This window comes from Neodiprion virginianus, chromosome 7 (assembly GCF_021901495.1).
Source record: "Neodiprion virginianus isolate iyNeoVirg1 chromosome 7, iyNeoVirg1.1, whole genome shotgun sequence".
NCBI lineage: Eukaryota > Metazoa > Arthropoda > Insecta > Hymenoptera > Diprionidae > Neodiprion > Neodiprion virginianus.
The window spans coordinates 15574284-15592046 of NC_060883.1; the positions used below are offsets into that span (position 1 = coordinate 15574284).

At 34.8% G+C, this 17763-nt stretch overlaps 2 protein-coding genes across 2 annotated transcripts in view; both read left to right on the top strand.

The window, feature by feature from the left end:
• LOC124308351 (leukocyte tyrosine kinase receptor-like) overlaps positions 1 to 6865 on the top strand; it is a 42358-nt gene extending 35493 nt beyond the window's left edge. The window contains exon 27 of the mRNA XM_046770966.1: positions 1214 to 6865. The gene's annotated coding sequence lies outside the window, so the exon portion shown is untranslated. The remainder of the gene's footprint in view (positions 1 to 1213) is intronic.
• A 1878-nt stretch (positions 6866 to 8743) lies between these two features.
• The window catches only part of LOC124308353 (calpain-A-like), a 54218-nt gene continuing 45198 nt past the window's right edge, over positions 8744 to 17763 (top strand). Inside the window, exons 1-2 of the mRNA XM_046770973.1 lie at positions 8744 to 9007; positions 9703 to 9838. Coding sequence (XP_046626929.1) covers positions 8928 to 9007; positions 9703 to 9838 — 216 coding nt within the window. The 5' untranslated portion in view covers positions 8744 to 8927. The remainder of the gene's footprint in view (positions 9008 to 9702; positions 9839 to 17763) is intronic.

Genomic DNA, 17763 nt, shown 5'->3' on the forward strand with positions numbered 1-17763 from the left:
AGCCTCGCATGACAGTACTGTAGCATATTTTAGATCCATTCTTCTTGCGGTGCTCAATTTATGGCAGTGGTACCTACTGCATTATTAATTCAAGTGCTTATTAAGTTTAGATTTTTGGTGCTCAATATGACTAAAAATACTCATACTTGTGTTTTTTGCAAGTTTACGCTACAGATATTCACGAAATAGTTCCTCAAATTGGATTAATAGGTACAGTGTTACGTTTATGAATGTTTAAGTATTCCATTATTTTAACGCATCATTGACATTGACTAAATGCTTCATATTCTATGAAAGGCTGATAGGAAATTTTCAATACCGAACATGCTTAATTGATAGTTATATTATGCATGTATGTAAACGGTTTGTTCGTGGTTACGCATCACGTGTTTTTTTTTTTTTTTATAATCAGTCTTAACTGATCGAGCAAAATGTCATTTAATATTCCAGATGTTATCTGATTGTGAGCTTAATTAAGCATCTCTGACGTGAAGATTCCGCGGATAGCGCGATTCTGAATACAATGTCTAACAAAAATATCCAAACACTTTTTCATTCGTACGAGAATAACGGCAGGGAGTGTATTTTTGCGCTTAGTGGTAATTTAGTGACAGGAATGTGGACGTTTTTAGCATCAATGTTGGGCAAAAAAGACTTTCTTCAGATGTTCATGTTCGGTATCATGGAGTGCAGAATTGCGCATCCTGCAGCGTCTCCAAGTCAGTGATACTTATAGACTTCAAGAATAGTCAAAGTAAGTAACATTTTACTCGGTTAGTCGATACTGTTTACAGCATCCTTTTCAGCACTGTAACTTTTATTGATGCGCGATATGATACACACATTATTTTTAAATTTCATAACTGCTGATATTCATTTGGTTTATGTATATTTTCTTATTATATTCCTTATTAAATGAATGTGTATATTCGTGATCCGTCATAAATGAAAAAGAATCTGAAGTATACGATACACTCCACGGCTTTCGTGACTTTTACTCACTACTTTCCGAGACCATAAATCCGCGGAACTGTTATGTTTCACGCTTTATGCCTACTAATAGCACCAGGGATGAATGTAATTTTGGATTTTCCGTTTCAAACACATAACGTTGGTCTCACCATTCTCGTCATTAGAATAACTTTTCACGTCAAGAACGTTTCCAGCACCTAATCTTGTTTCTGATACAACGTCATTTTCTTGTGATCCATAGTGCTGCGCGCGTCTAAAAAAAATCGTCAAACTGTATATTACCTGAGGGTGCAGGTGACGCACAATAATGTCTCAGATTTTACATCGCCTGAAACCGTGGTATTTCGTCGTGCGAGCAGACTTTCATGCTCATAAACAGAAATGTTTTTCAACCAAAAAAACACATATATGTACAAATTTTGAATCTGAAGTTATGTGGGTGTTTTAGTATTGTCTCAAATAACAGTTTTTCACTTTTCTTGGTAAATGTGCTAAATTTGTGTTAGTATGATTAGAAAATATACACACAGTTGTAAGGCTCAAAAACCGTTCGCAATGCTTGGTTTTGAATGCATAAAAAATGCTTCGAGTTAAAATTGTAATGATCGTATACATAGAAATTATAAATTAAAAAAAAAATTCTGGTGCATTGGTCTCAAAGTCAATTGCAAGTTTTATTGGAATATTATAAAATCGACTACTGCGAAAAAAGGGTTGTCGCTCTCATTTTTTCAAAATCAAGCTACCTGTAACTTGTCTACTAGATAAATGTTGAAGTCACAATATTCTGTGTAATAAAAGAAAGATCTCTTATTGAACGTGCTGTAACTATTTGCTTCAGAAAACAGGACAACTTTTACTTGAAACTTTTTACTGAATTCAACAGTCTTAGAGATATTGGATATTGATTTGACAGTGGAATACTCGAAAAAATGAACCCTTGTTTGTAATGACGGTGCAATTAGTATGACATAAACACAATCTGTAATGATTCTCAAACGCAAAATTTGAATACGACTCTGCAGAAAATCAGTTAATAGTATACAATTTGATCAATATATACCTAAGTTTTGATCTTCTCAAAACTGTTTTTCATTATCTGATCATCAACTCTAGGAAATTTGCACACGACTCTACATTTATGGATTCTATTTTCATATGTATAGTAGTGAAAGTATTTTATAGATTATTTTTATTTATTTATTTTAGTATATACATTAGCAAAAGCGTATCGTCCAACCATGCAGGTTACGTTACTTTTTCAAACTCATAACAATACGATTCATCATTGAATCATTACTCGGTAAAGTGACAATTAATGATTAAAACTCGTATCGCTGTGGTACGTGTTTAATTTAGGATAAACTGAGACCTGTCACTGAATTTTTATTGTGTTGGCACGGTGATTCAGGAGATAAAACTCAATGTTTTTGGGTTGAACAATATTCTTACATCCATTTTCCGTGCGACATATCCTCGATCACAAAATAGTGGAACGAGTAAGTAACAAAACGTATAACGAACTGATGTTCAGCCTATTTTATGAGCTGTTAAAAAATCAGGCGCGGTCTCGGGGAAAGAAATGAGGGCGGTTACCTCGCCTAAGGGATAAGGAATGCTTAACTGTGACACAAGCATGAAATACACGTGATAAAATTTTAGAATTAGGACCCTTCAAAGTTTTCTATACTCTCTGTATCAAAGATTTTTTGTGTTAAACATTCCATATTCGAGCCAGTCACCGCAAGTGATGTTGTCAAGAAGCCACGGTGCCGTAACCGAAAAACAGAGCTTACCATCAGTCGCCTTGTAAATGTAATCGAGAATATGAGAGCATGGAAATCTTCAATTGTAGAAACGCTCGTGTAAAAATGTTTCGGGCAGTTTTATGTTTCAAATAGTCTCGGCACTTGAGTGTCCTTGAGAGGAAAATACTAAAGTAATGCCGGTTCTGGATACAGATTCCTATATACCGATACAGTTACCGGCACTTAGCGAAGGCACAAACCGCTTTCGCGAATGTTCGAGAGTACGAGATACCCCCACTATAATTGACTTTATCGATCATCGGATTATTTCGTTGCTCTACCTCACCGGCGATTTTCTCTGCCTTACCCCAGTTTTAACTTTCATCGGGCACAATCAGTGGGAGTTACACTCTGCCTTACCATGTTTTCAATTCTCGTTGGCAAAATCACAAAACTGCATGTGCAACATACCTACGCTATCGAGAAAAATCGAGAAACTGTATATTACCGCGATGCGTACCTCATCGAGCTTACCAAGCGCAGACACGAAGATCATCGATTTTAGAAGGTTCTTCCACCATGAGTCAGTTTCGAGAATATTCTTCCGTCACTTGACATATATTTGTATTATCGACGAACTGAGAACATTAATAAGGAGGTAATTTTATACCTCTCTTATTGCTCGAATAAGGTAATTTTTTTTGTAAAAACTGTCACTTTTTCGTTCAAGCTCGAAATTAACATGATTTCACGGTTTTTTCTATTCTTTTTTTTTAGTCTGTTATTACGGTTATTTATCTTCACGCTACTTTTAAACTTCATAACTTATTTTTTTCATATAGAGTTGAGGTTCTTTCATAAATTTCAACGTTTCAACTTTGTTGTTAAGTGGTTCAGTTCCAGTTTCAATTGAATCAGGTTTTGTACTTTCTTAATATTTTTTAAGAACAAGGTGATTAAGTCTCAGAGTTATTTTTGTGTCTGAATTCTCTTCGTTAGCGTAGAATCGATTCAAGACTGACGTCTTGGCATGAATTTCTATACCTTTATAGCATCATGTTTCCTCCAGCATACACAAGTTACAATTTGTCGTTTGAGAAAATTTTTTGGAAGTCTTGATTTTTTAGAAGCTACTGGAAACCGCCTTCGGAACTTTCTTGAACTCAACGTTACACCAAAAACCGTGGAGTAATTTTAGAACCTTCCAGAATTCAATGTCGCGTCGAAAACTATTAGATGATTCCAAAACTCTACGTCACATTGAATCCCTTTGACCCGTCGATTCCGAGAACTGCTGGTCATCGGAGGAGGTCAGTACTGATGGAAGAACTTTCTCGAACTTGACTCACGATGAAACAACCTTCTGGAATCGTCGAACTTACGTGATGTTGCCCGAGAGGGGCTGAAATCATAATACGGCATACCGCAATGCCAAGATTTTGCCCAATTAGGGCTAGAATTATGGTAAGGCATAGCAAATTGCCAGTAACTTGATGTAACGAAATTATCTAATGATCGATGAAGTCAATGAGAGTGAGGATATCCTCCACCCTTATAAATTCTAGAAAAAGTTTTATGTCTAACCCAAATCCCGGTAACTGTATAAGAATCTGTGCCCAGAACCGGCATTGCTTTACTAAAGACAGAGAAATTGGCACCAACAATCAGTCTAGTAAATTATTACAGCATAATATAACCAGCGCATATCACGTGTGGAACTATTTTACTAAAGCCCGAATTTTTCCCAAATGGCCTGTATGACGATGAACCTAAGTCTGCATATTTCTGTTAGTAGCTACGAGTATGGAAAATTTAGCAGCACAGCAATAGAGTATTATTAACAATCTAGAGGATCTTGGAATTTAGCTCGTGCAAACTGTGGTGTCTAACATTTCAGATTCTACAGTTAGTCGCAAAGCATTGTCTCAAGGACACTTGACGAAAACACGATATTTGCCTCCTCTTCACACACGTATCCCTACAATTAGAGATTGAAAGTCATTATGGTGTCAATGACGTCTGGTTTTCCAGCATTTTTTTGGCTCACTTGTGGAATCAACGACGGCATGTTTTCTTGAAACGAGTATCAGGCCATGTTATACACTGTACGGTATACACGACGGTGATCCTTGGCAAGTAACCAATTGAATAAAAATCCAATAATTTTAACTTGTTATGTCAATGCAAAAATGCCATGAAAAATTTTGTGCTGGTGATGGCATAGTATTAATTGTAATTATTCGTCACATAAATGCTCGCGAAAAACATATTGTAACACCTAAGAATATAGCCTAATTTTATGACAACAAAGTGAACAATTTCGTCGGATTAATGTTTGTGGCCAGCGCTAAGAGAATTTTTTAGAGATCTTATAGGTATGGTTGATTAACATTTAAATATGAACGTCGAAATACATAGTTAAGATAGTTACAAATTTCACAAGATCTCAAATTCTCAAGACGGAGTTGAGGCATGTCCAAACTTCGCTATACAGCATCAAATAGTAAGTTTATAAGATGTCGTTTCAAAGGTATTATTTTTTTATGAAGAAAACACTCGTAAACTATTTATCCTTTCAGAATCAAGCGGATTGTAGATGTGCTCAACAGTTATTATAAAAGCATATGAACCCCTGTAGAATAAATTTGAACAAAAAGTCTATTATAATATTATACAGGGTGGGGCATTTGAAATGTTACAAAGAAATAGCACTCAAGCTATTGGTAATATCTGAAAAAGTTTCAGATAAAAGTTGTATTGCTCGATAAAGACGTTATATAGAAACATTGTAACTTTTTTCGGTGGAGAGGCCAAAGCAACGTCCAAGTTAGTCAGCTCCACTTTTTTGAATTGAACCATGTACTTTTTTCTTCATGACATCATCACTGACGTTGACAATAGGACGAGTTTAGTGACGCATAATACAAGGCATTCTAGTGACGCATAGTATGATGACGAGTGAGATTTTTGGCGAGAAGTGGATAGGATGAGCCAGTCCTGCAGTTTGACGACCTCTTTTGCCAGATCTAACATCACTAGCTTACTTTTTACGGGGTTTTGTGAAAGAGCGCGTAATGGCAGAAGCACCTGCCACGCCTGACGATATGAAAGAAAGAATTTACTGCGTACGCCCAAATTACACCATAGATGTTGGCTGAAGTTAGATGATCTTTTTATCGGAAAATAAACAAAGGCTCACAAGTCCAGGATCATCATTTCGTGGTTCTTCTGTCGGTTGACCCAAACTGTGGTTTTTAAATCGTTTAAGAGTGGTTATCCTACTGAAAATGATCATGTGTTAAATTATAAAGCGTTATGTCTGAAATTCACGCCTAATTTATTATAGTGTATGTACAGTATAGTTCACTATATGATGAATAGGATAAATTATACATGAATTTCAAAATTACAATGGGAAAATAAATTACAACGGTCACGAATGACGTCTTCTTTGAAAAATACAACTTGTAACTAAAACTTTTTTGGATTATCACCAACAGTTTGAACACTATTGCTTTGTAACACTTTAAGTACTCCACCCTGTGTAATGTATAATGTATATATATATATATATAGTATATAATAACTGTAAATATTGATGATTTGATGCTGCAAATCTGCCAGTAGATTACTTTCTCTCCGTTTGTAATTTGTACATATTATTCAACAACTGAAACATTCAGCATCTAAGAGAAGATAAGAACGATATTAAATTAAGTTGCTGAAGAGCACAATGTGATGTGTATGATGAACCTATATATTATTTGAGAAAAAAGCCAAATTATCTTACGTGCCAAAAAAAGAAAGAAATGTTACAATCATACTAAACGAATGATAAACTGATGTGTCAAATATTTGTTATTTATGTTTAAATATAAGTCTATAAGAAACATCATATTTAACAGTGTATTTTTTTTTTTTGAAAAATTTATTGACTGTTAATACATATATCTATAATTGGCATTAACTGATAATTATTATGTGCAGCTATTTATTAAGTATTATTATCATATACGTTTATATGAATATTTAAAACTGTTTTACCGTTGATTTCGTATATCCATATATGTTTGAATGTTTTGTGGTAGTAGATCATAAGAGTATTATACATGTTGGATAAAATAAAATCTTATACAAGAACCGCTTACTTCAATCTTATCGAAAATAACCTCAAAACGAACGACTCAAAAAGATCGCAATAACTATACAATTTCAACATCCATGACATCATTATTGCCGAGGAAACTATTTTCTCAACGTAACTATGATTATAGGTTCAAAAATGAATATTCACGTTTATTTTATAAGATATATACGACTTTTTCCAGCGTTATATATTTTTTATATCAGAATAAAATAAACATGTCAATCTATTTTCTCATCCAATTATGTTAATTGCAAATCATATCTGCGACAAAAAAGTACGACGACTGAACATTGTGCGTATAAAACGGTGTTAGATGTATTAATTAATTGAAGAATCTTTGAATTAGCGTCGTATCGAGCGCCCGGATTAAAAACTTAATGGCTTGTGGTAAATATGTCATGATGAAACGTATGTGACATATACGTAAATATGAGCGAAAATTCTATAGTTATATAGTATAATAAACGACGTATGTACGCAGAACGCTCGTATTTTATATGCGTCCATATGCACTTTCTATACAACATATGTCCGAACATGCTTCGATGTGCACTGACTTTTGCATCAAGAAACAAACGAGTTTTCATGGAAAAAAAATTGTGGATAAGTGAATTTCTGACATCAAAATATGTTTGGACGCATTTTTTATGTAAGGATGCAAATTCCAATATGCAATTGCAGTATTAAAATTACTAATCCCGTAGCATCATCGACCATGTGCTCTACGTAATGTTCACTACTAAAACTACGAAAACTTTGTAGAAAAAAATTTTCCGCTTCGGAATCTTCTTTAAAAAAAAAGGGATAAAATGAAGTGTTAGAAACATGTACGTTTTTATCTATGAACCACGTTTCAAAACGTGGACAACTGGTTTTCGGCTGAACTTTACGTTAAGAAATCGGCTATTATTTTCTCTGTCGGTTGGTCTAATTTGCAAGAGCTGGAGAGCTGGCATACTTGCTAAAAAAAATCGCATCATTTACGGCCCCCATAAGCCGTCTTTGACAGCTGATTGTTCAGATGATCCAGTTTGCATGAAAACTCGATAAAGCTCACGCATGCACAATTAGGCGCTAAATCTGTTGGGTACCATTGTTTTCGTGCGGTATTTTTTCAGAAGAAGGTACACTTGGGAACAATGAATCTGAGACGGCTAATTTTTTACACTAGATAGTTATGTTGGCAACACAGAGAAACCGATAGCGCCATAATGGGCCGAGCGCGAAACAAACTCAATCTCAATAAACATAACATAACCCATGACCGTCGAATCTAACCTTAGAATACGTGTCAATCCAACAAGTCGTTATCCCCGCGGTATTCTAAGGTTATATTCGACGGTCATGGGTTATGTTATGTTTATTGAGATTGAGTTTGTTTCGCGCTCGGCCGACTGTGGCGCTGTAGGTTTCTCTGTGTTGCCAATATCAAAGAGTATGGGACAATATAACTGTCTAGTGTAAAAAATTAGCCGTCTCCGATTCATTGTCCCCAAGTGTACATTGCTGATATAAAAACGCCACGCCGAATTTAAATTTATCTAAATTACTTACACCATAGCTTGACATGCAAATTCCAAAATTTTCTGACGGTAACGTGAGATTGATAAGAGTCTTTCAGATGAAATGTAAATAAATAGTGAAACCTGATTCATATTTGTAATATTCGATATATGCAATGACTCGTGAAAATATTTCTGTACAGCTCAAGGTGAGAATACAATAGGCTTACTTACCACAGTCAAAATATCGTTCCTTTTCACTTATGAACCTAGCATGTCTCTGTGAATGTGTATATGAACATAATATATACATGTGTATGAACTTATAAGTCTGTGTAGGTACGACACACGTACGCGTTCTGTCCACTTGCTGGCAGTACAGAAAGAGACCCCCAGAATTCATGCGTCCGTCTCTGCGCGGTTTTAAACTTTTCAATTACACACATTGGACAGATTTTTACATAAAAATATAAGATAATGTTTATTGTTTGTGATCAACCATCAAGGATTGTATTATAATTTGCGGGGCCTGAAATAATTTGGTAAATTAACATAAAGATGCCTAATTACTCGTATTTTTATACAAAAGCCGTCCTTGGCGACGACGGCGACGTGAAAACCTACAAATTCCAGACCGGGTAAGTAATTTTTGTTCTACATGTTACATGACGCCCTGGAGGAAAAATTTTTCTCAGAAAGATTGACTTGTAAATTCCTTGGAATGTGTGCTGAAGTCAAGTTTTGTGAAAACTTCTGTAAAATTTGCGAATAGTCATTACCAAAAGTTATACACGGTTAGAAAAAGAATTTGCCAGCAGGTACACGAATATTTTTGGGGTGATTTAACCGTATTTTAATGTATGACTCACTGAAAAAAAGAAGAAGTAAAAATTACAAATTAAATGTTGATATAACAATTTAAATGTTGAAATGACAAAAATTTGTATCATATTCACTACCAAATGTAACAAATAACATAAATGTAAAGTGGATCTGCTGGGTCATTATGTTTAGTTAAATTTTTTCAACAGTGTATCCATTCGAGTTTCTACATGAACTGAAATATTTACAGGCAAATTCTCAAATTTATTATTTCAGTTTCGTATTTACTACGTGGTACGCATATGGCGATTCATATTCCTAAGTTGTTCGAAATCGTCTGAAATATTTTCTCATACATTGAAAAAAAAAAAATTATTAGAAAATAACTGTTCGAATGAACTCACAATAGCGACAAATGGGGAGTTCGGCGTATTTCATGAATATATCTGAGATACTCTCTTTCCGCGAAATCTTGAAAATCAGATCATCGTCTCATGCACGCTTCTTCCAGAAATCCTGCGCTACATGGAATGCCAGCGGATGATGTGTGGTCAACATCCGGCCGATATCGTTTGATTTCACGCCTCTTGCAAGGCGGTCTGTCCGGTTCCGGAGACGTCTACCACCCCGCACATGCGATCTTTAAGGTTTTCTAATTCAAGTGATGTTCTTTGAACTTGGTAGGAATAAATAGTAGGATCGCGTCATTATACGACGTTGATCATTTTTCACAAATATTACACTGCAGCTGTAACATTACAGCATCAAAGTTCAATGACTCCCAGGAACAATATTTGACATCTTTTGGGCTTGCGCCAAAACGTATAACACATGTATTTCATGCATGTACGTGCTCGCACAAAGACGAGGTATACATTCCAAGACGGGAGCGCTGCAGGTCATCTCATATTTATAGTCTCAACTATTTTAAAACCTTTCTTTCTCTTCGCCCATATTTTTATATTTTGTAAAGCTAAAACGCATTAACGTTGAGGCCGCGCGTCGATACTTTTTTCTGAAGGTTTTTATATATGTTCGACATAATGATTATGCTTTTCCTGAGAACGCTTTTAGATTTTTCACCCATTACTCGGAAGTAAACTATCTCTGACATGAACAAAATGTATAGCGTATTTACATAGGTATACAATAATATTTATTAATGCCTTTCTCTTCCGGCTAACTTGTTTTAAGTGCAAAACAATATACAAGTTTTCCGCTATTGTTCTGCGTGCAATCAGTCTTTTACTAACGATTGCTAAACCCAGCCGTTAACTAAAGATTGTTAAAGCCAACCAGCTAAGTGGGGATTTTTGGTACGGAAATTTCCTACTGTTACCGACACGATTAACATTGGATTTTCATAAGCGAGTCGATAAACGTAGAGCGTTGCCGTCAACCCTGAGTCCTTCGCTTGTTTCAAAAGAATGCCCACGACTGGATGTCTTTAGCAATTCTTAGTCAATGACGCAGCCCACCACGAGTATTTTTTCGAAGCAAGTTGAACGTCAGTAGCGTGAAAGTAACAGCAGTGCCCTACATTTACCGACTTGCTTATGAAATTACAATATTGAGAGAAATCCTTAAAATGCTTAAAGTAGAGAAGAAAATGTAAGATGTAACTTATTTCAGTAATTATTACGGCACACGTATCACTGATAATGCAGTTCCACATGCATTATAAAATAAAGTGACAATGATCAGAAGTGTCCTCAAAGCACTGCAGATTTTTTATAAGAACGCTCGCGAATCACAGAAGTTTGATTTTTACTACCGTGAGTGCAATAATTCGTGTTCTGTTTCTGTTCCATCTTCATGTTAGAAGCAGTACACGGAGGGAAAGAAATTCTTGAACCAACAAAATGGAGTTTGTTGTAGTCTATTTACTTTAATCTACTATCCCTTATTTGTTGCAAATGCGATGACTTCGATTCCACAATTGCGATTTAGTTGGTTTGCCAAAATGATTTAGTCAAGTGAATTCCTTGATTCAACAAAAGTCTTTCTTGTCGCGATCGAGTGAAGTATTGATTAGAGTGAATCTTTTAATGTGTTACCGAAATTGAGTCAACTACATATCGTTTTATTTGAAGTTTATATATTGATCCTCCAAGTCGATGTCCGTTGACAGAAACAGTTGGGTACTTCAAATAAATAAACACTTCACTCTAGCCAACAAATCATTTACATTGATCGAGTGCCATAATTTGTTAATCTAACCGGAGATTGTTTGGCGTAATTGTTTGAATAAATTGCACTAATTTGTTGAAAAGGTAAAAAAAAAAACACCACATGCTTTAAAACAAGTAGAAAATATATTCATCGTAAACATCAGTATGCTAGTACTATAAACGGCCACTAGGCGGTGAACTTTCTCGCTACGGAAGAAGCTTCAGAGATAGTTATAAAACCGGGTAGTCAGATAGAAACTAAGATACGGATAACATAATATTTAGATGTTTATAGGCGTATTATGTCCGGAGAAAGCATGATATTAAGTTACGTATCGTCGAAGATGACGATTGATATATGTTCAACTTATTTGTCTACATGCATAACAAGTCTTGAGGTTTATTACGCAATAAATATCGGGTAATTTTCGCAAAATTTTAATTCAGTATAATGATAAATGATATCATTCGGATAATACAATTCGTGCGCTTGAACAGCTGTAATGTTTAGTTAAGGCAAAAATTTTTTTGTAATAACAAATGTTGTTGCCTGCTTCAACCATTGAACTCTCGACTCAACAAAACATTAATATCAACAAGCTCAATTTGTTTTGAAATAGCAATTACATATTTTTAAAACAAAACGATTGAGGTGCGTTCAATAAAATCTTTAGCATTCCAATCGCACATTTTCTTAATACAAAATTAACATTGTCGCAAGAAACTCGCGCTGTTGTGTTATCTTGAACAAAGTAATAGCATGATCATTCAAAAGCCTTGATTCAATTCTAGATAAAGTTTTCACAAGTATTTTCCCTGACAAAAGTATTTTGTTGAATTAAGTAAGTATTACGTTCGCTGCATTTGACTGTAGCATTCAAATGAATCAAACGAATATCATTTGACTCGAATAATCCTTTCCCTCCGTGTATATTCTTTAACCATATCAAAATATTTAGTCGAAACAATTTTCACGCACTCAACCGCAGGTCCACACATCGTTCTTCAAGCGAATCGTTCGCAATGGTGCAGCTAAATATTATTCAGAACTATCCAATTTTTGTATCCCATCAACCGCCCAGTTCAAACAACTCGTTTGGTCGATTCAACTTGACAGAAATCATTACGTTGACTACGGTGTATTTATTTTCACAATATGATGATTGAAACAACAATTTTTCAATGAATCAATTTGGTTGATTTTTTCGATTTTTTTGTTTCCGTGTATGAAAAGGAGACGTATATATTTTTCATAATTATAACGACTATTTTCATTTGATCGCATAACTCGTTTGTATAACGTTGTCGTTGCGTGTGAAATTATGTGGTGAATTATATATTACATGTTAATGCAACTATGCATTATTTTCATGACAATCACACCAAATGCTACATTTCGTTTACTACATTCTTAAAGTTGATACATGCATTCAATTATTAGATGTTATTAAATATTAGATGTGAGTGAAACTATATTTCAACTATATATCTTATAGTTGTTTTGACTATATCATCTTTTTCAGTGTATGTATAACATTTGACTAATTGCACGAATACGCATCTTGCAGAATGAAAACAATTAGGAGTTGAGGAATGCGTCATTGAGGAAAATCCTGCAGCTGATTCCTCTTTGAAATAAATGCCAAAATGAGAATACTGCGAGAGCATAATTTATAAAAGTTGAAAATAGTTTTTAAATGTTTACTCCAGCTTCCAAAAACTCGAGCATGCCGTTGTGTTGTTTAAAGCTATAGAAGCATCAAGTAATTCGGTTGCCTAGACAGATTTTACCGAGTAAACGTTGAACTGAAAATAGACTTATGGATTCACGTTTGAAACAGAAAAGAAAATAATTACATCGAGTTTATAGATAGAGAAGATTCTGGAATGGACTCTAGCTAAATTTGGTTGAACAAACATTGTTTCGTCTCCAGTCAGCTTGAGAAGATTCCAAGTAACCAAAATGAAAATATTTCTACTAAATTTGTATTAAAGCTATGTGTGGAACTGATACCCCTCACGAATCCTCGTATTATGAACTCCAGATTTATGCTGGGCCATTTAATATGCAGCCAACATGGAGATCATTCTCAAAGTGGATAACTTACGGAAACTACGATTTGGTTGACTGAAAAGTAAGATATTTGAGTAATGTTACATTCTGACAAATGTTTGGCGTATTAAAGACCTTGTTTATGACATTTTCACAGAACGTTTTTCTGAAATTGGTTTCATAAAATCATATCCGTAAAAACCTATATTTAATACTTCTTATCGTTCACATTTGTAAAAAACATATTGAATGTATCGGTTTTTTAAAATAGTTCGTCTTTAAAATCTACATAATATTCTTATCGCAACGGGAAAAAACGTACAAAAATTGTAAGTAAATAATTTTCATTCAGAATGTATTTATATCAATCTGACATCGATTCTGAAAATACAGCAATCACCAAACGGTGGTCAGTAAAATACCTTACAAGGAAACGTTTTCAGGTGTCCCCCTCCGATTTCGATGAAACTCTGGTATGTTATAGAGTTAAAAATCGATGACAAACGTATTTTTTTTTATCGGCCCAAACTCATTTTAAAGGGGTGAAACACCCTCCAAAGTTGACCACCTCCCAAGATGATTTTTCTGTTTTGCACACAAGGAGGGGATTTTGATAACTAATAATGATAGTAATAAATACCTTGTCAAAAGTGATGAAAAACACACTTCGAATATTCTCAAGAACTCTTTATTTTAGGTTAACTTGTATATACAAAGGTCACTTTTTACATTAGAAACAAGATGTTCATCAGAGCTCAATCAATCCAACAGCACTGTGAAGAGCATGCAAGAATACAGAATACGTGTTTTCGATTTTTTCCCAAAAACTGAATTCTTATCGACTTTTTTCCTGATATTGCGGATTATGTCTAGTATTTAGCCGTGAATCATTGAATAACATTGTTTGAGGCTCGCATTCATTCTGGCATCGCTCTCTTATCATTTTACTGTTTTATCATTTTTTTTCAAGAAACGTAAATATTTCTCATTTCAAGCAGACTATCAAGTACTCTAAAATTCGATGTGTGTCATATGTAAACAAGTCATATCTCTACTTGAATTAATTCTATGGCACAGATATTTGAGGGGTAAGGGCTGGGAAAACGACAAACCAAAAACAAGTAGTGATTATTAGCCATTTTGCATTGAAAAAATGAATGAAGAAATTTTTTTTTGTTACTTTGATTCATACACTAAATACACCTGTAAATAGTTTTGTAAATAAATTACGTTTTTATATAATACAAAATTGTTGAATATGCAGATGATTCTACTTCCTCTACCGTGGCCACATCCTTCAAACAAAAACAAGTTCCAAGTTTATCTATAAATCGCTTTATGGATGATAGTCGATACAATAATGATATTCATTGAAAAAATGCTGTAGGCAAAGTGATTTTTTACACCAAGAACATCTGATCACTGCGACATTCGTGCAACCTTCGATTTCACAATTCGGATGAGATGACTGTCCAAATGCAAAATCGACGGGGTTATCAAATTCATCAGGTTTCTTTGCAATGAACCCGCTTTTATGCCACGCATAACGAAACAAATTATGATATCGCGGAGCTGACAGTTGGTTATGAACTAAAGACTGTAATTTTGTTATATTATTCCTTAAATGTAAATTTAAATCATAATCAAGAAGAACTACGGTGTCTGAAAAATGACGAATATAATTTTTCCATATACGGAAGCCGAGAAAATCGAGAGGTTGAATTTTTCCAGTGGTTCCTTTCGGTATCGATGAAGTCCTCAACTTTTTGTCTGGGGGTGTTGTCTCTTGCACAACTCTAGAACAATGCCCACTCCAAGAATCAATTAGAAGTAGACTCTTCGGTCCCACTTTTGGGATAAACACTTCGTCTAACCACATCTTGAAATGCTCTGTAATGAATCATTGTGATTAATGCCGTTTGAATATATGCAGCGCGAAACAAGAATTATTATACCTGAAGTAAGTTTTCCTGATTTGGAAGCTGTGATGAAAACATTTGGCGGTCTGAATAATTGTTGTTTAACTATAGGTCCGAACGTTCCGGATGGTTCTTTTAAAACAATAAATAAAGGAGATAATAATTTTCCGTCCGCTGAAATTGTAGGCTGTATAGTATAACTGTGCGTTGTTGAAGTTACTGATCGTACTATGCACGACACTTGTTTAGTTCCTTCTTCCGTTAACGTTCGTCCAGAATGAATCTCTATTTGGAAACCACTCTGATTAGAATTATATATATTTTGTAATCCATGTTCGGAAATATAAGGTTCAACTCTTTTCAAAAATTCTTCAGCACTCTTGTGTAAATATTCACTATTTTCCACTGATTTTCGCGTGACGAATTCATTGATTTTTCTGCTAGTAATGCAATAGATCTTCTTAAAGTGAAGTAACCACGTTGGCGATGCTTTAAATCGAAAATCCTTATGACTGATAAGTCCTTGGGCCTGTAAAGCCCATCTTCGCAAATCCGTATCATGAACAATCAAGCCTGCGTCAATGGCATTTTTCATCTTCTGCAATGTATACTCTGATATGCGAGCCAATTTTACCACGTATGTCCTTCCCTGGTTGATTTGGTGTGCCCAACGACGCAATTGTCGTACTGATTCGACTTTTTTATATCTATGACGAACCGTATCAATTGAGCGATTTTTTTGTCTTTGCACTTCTCCAATATTCAACAGCTCTTGTTTTATAATCGAAACTTAAAGGTTCGTCATCTTCGGAACAGCTATCTTCAGGTCCTTCGGAAGGCACCTGAAAATCTGCATCTTCCACTGCGAACGTTTCAAGATTTTTGTAGGGCTTTTCAAAGTCAAGAGAATTTTCCTCAATCATTTCCGCACTATTATATTCTGTCATGCTTTGTAATAAAATGTTTTCGAAGTTCGATACTATTTCACGTTCATCATTTGTTAACGGGGACTCGGGTATATTCGTTACTTCAAATGCTGCCCACAGAAGTTTAATAACGTTTATTGGATTCACTTTCATTGTAAACGTGAGAAGAAATTCAATAACTGCTCGAAGTTCCGTTATTAACGTATTAACAAGCACTGAACGGTCTCACGACTTTTCATATTGAAAATATCCGAAAGATACGCGTAATCGTTAAAAAAAATATCTGTGCCATAGAATTAATTCAAGTAGAGATATGACTTGTTTACATATGACACACATCGAATTTTCGAGTAGTTGATAGTCTGCTTGAAATGAAAAATATTTACGTTTCTTGAAAAAAAATGATAAAACAGTAAAATGATAAGAGAGCGATGCCAGAATGAGTGCGAGCCTCAAACAATGTTATTCAATGATTCGTGGCTAAATACTAGACATAATCCGCAATATTGGGAAAAAAGTCGATAAGAATTCAGTTTTTGGGAAAAAATGGAAAGCACGTATTCTGTATTCTTGCATGCTCTTCACAGTGCTGTTGGATTGATTGAGCTCTGATGAACATCTTGTTTCTAATGTAAAAAGTGACCTTTGTATATACAAGTTAACCCCTAAAATAAAGAGTTCTTGAGAATATTCGAAGTGTGTTTTTCATCACTTTTGACAAGGTATTTATTACTATCATTATTAGTTATCAAAATCCCCTCCTTGTATGCAAAACAGAAAAATCATCTTGGGAGGTGGTCAACTTTGGAGGGGTGTTTCACCCCTTCAAAATGAGTTTGGGCCGATAAAAAAAATACGTATGTCATCGATTTTGACCCTCTATAACATACCAGAGTTTCATCGAAATCGGAGGGGGACACCTGAAAACGTTTCCTTCTTAAAATTACGTAAACATTTGTTTCTAATCAATCACTCTTAATCGCAATCATATTCTTTGCAACGAAAATATCCCATCGGTCTTTTTATGCTCAATGATACGGTGATTCATCATTTCACAACATAATCCAATCACGGTGATCCAATCCGTCAAACTTTTCAACGTATTGTCTAAGGGGAGTTATATAATTCAAGTCAATAAGTGAGTTCGTATTGCTCTCCCAGGGTCTCACCGGGAGTCCCTAAAACACTATCGAAATAAATCTATCGCAGTTCTTGACTGCGTTTATTTTAGTCCCACAAGAACGATTTCTTCTGAAAGCGTTCTTAACCCTTTAATTCACGCTGGAACTTAATACACACCAATGAATTATTTGTTTGCCTGCCATATCGGATCTGCCATTTTGAATTTTCGAATTTCGAGTTCAGAATCGTAATCAACGATCGTCAAAGCCCATGAATGCAAAATTTCGAGTCAATTGCATGTAAGGAAAAATGTGTGTGTGAAAAGGTTAAGTGTGGTAATAATCAACGAGAAATCAGTCATTGAATTTGACGAAATCACTA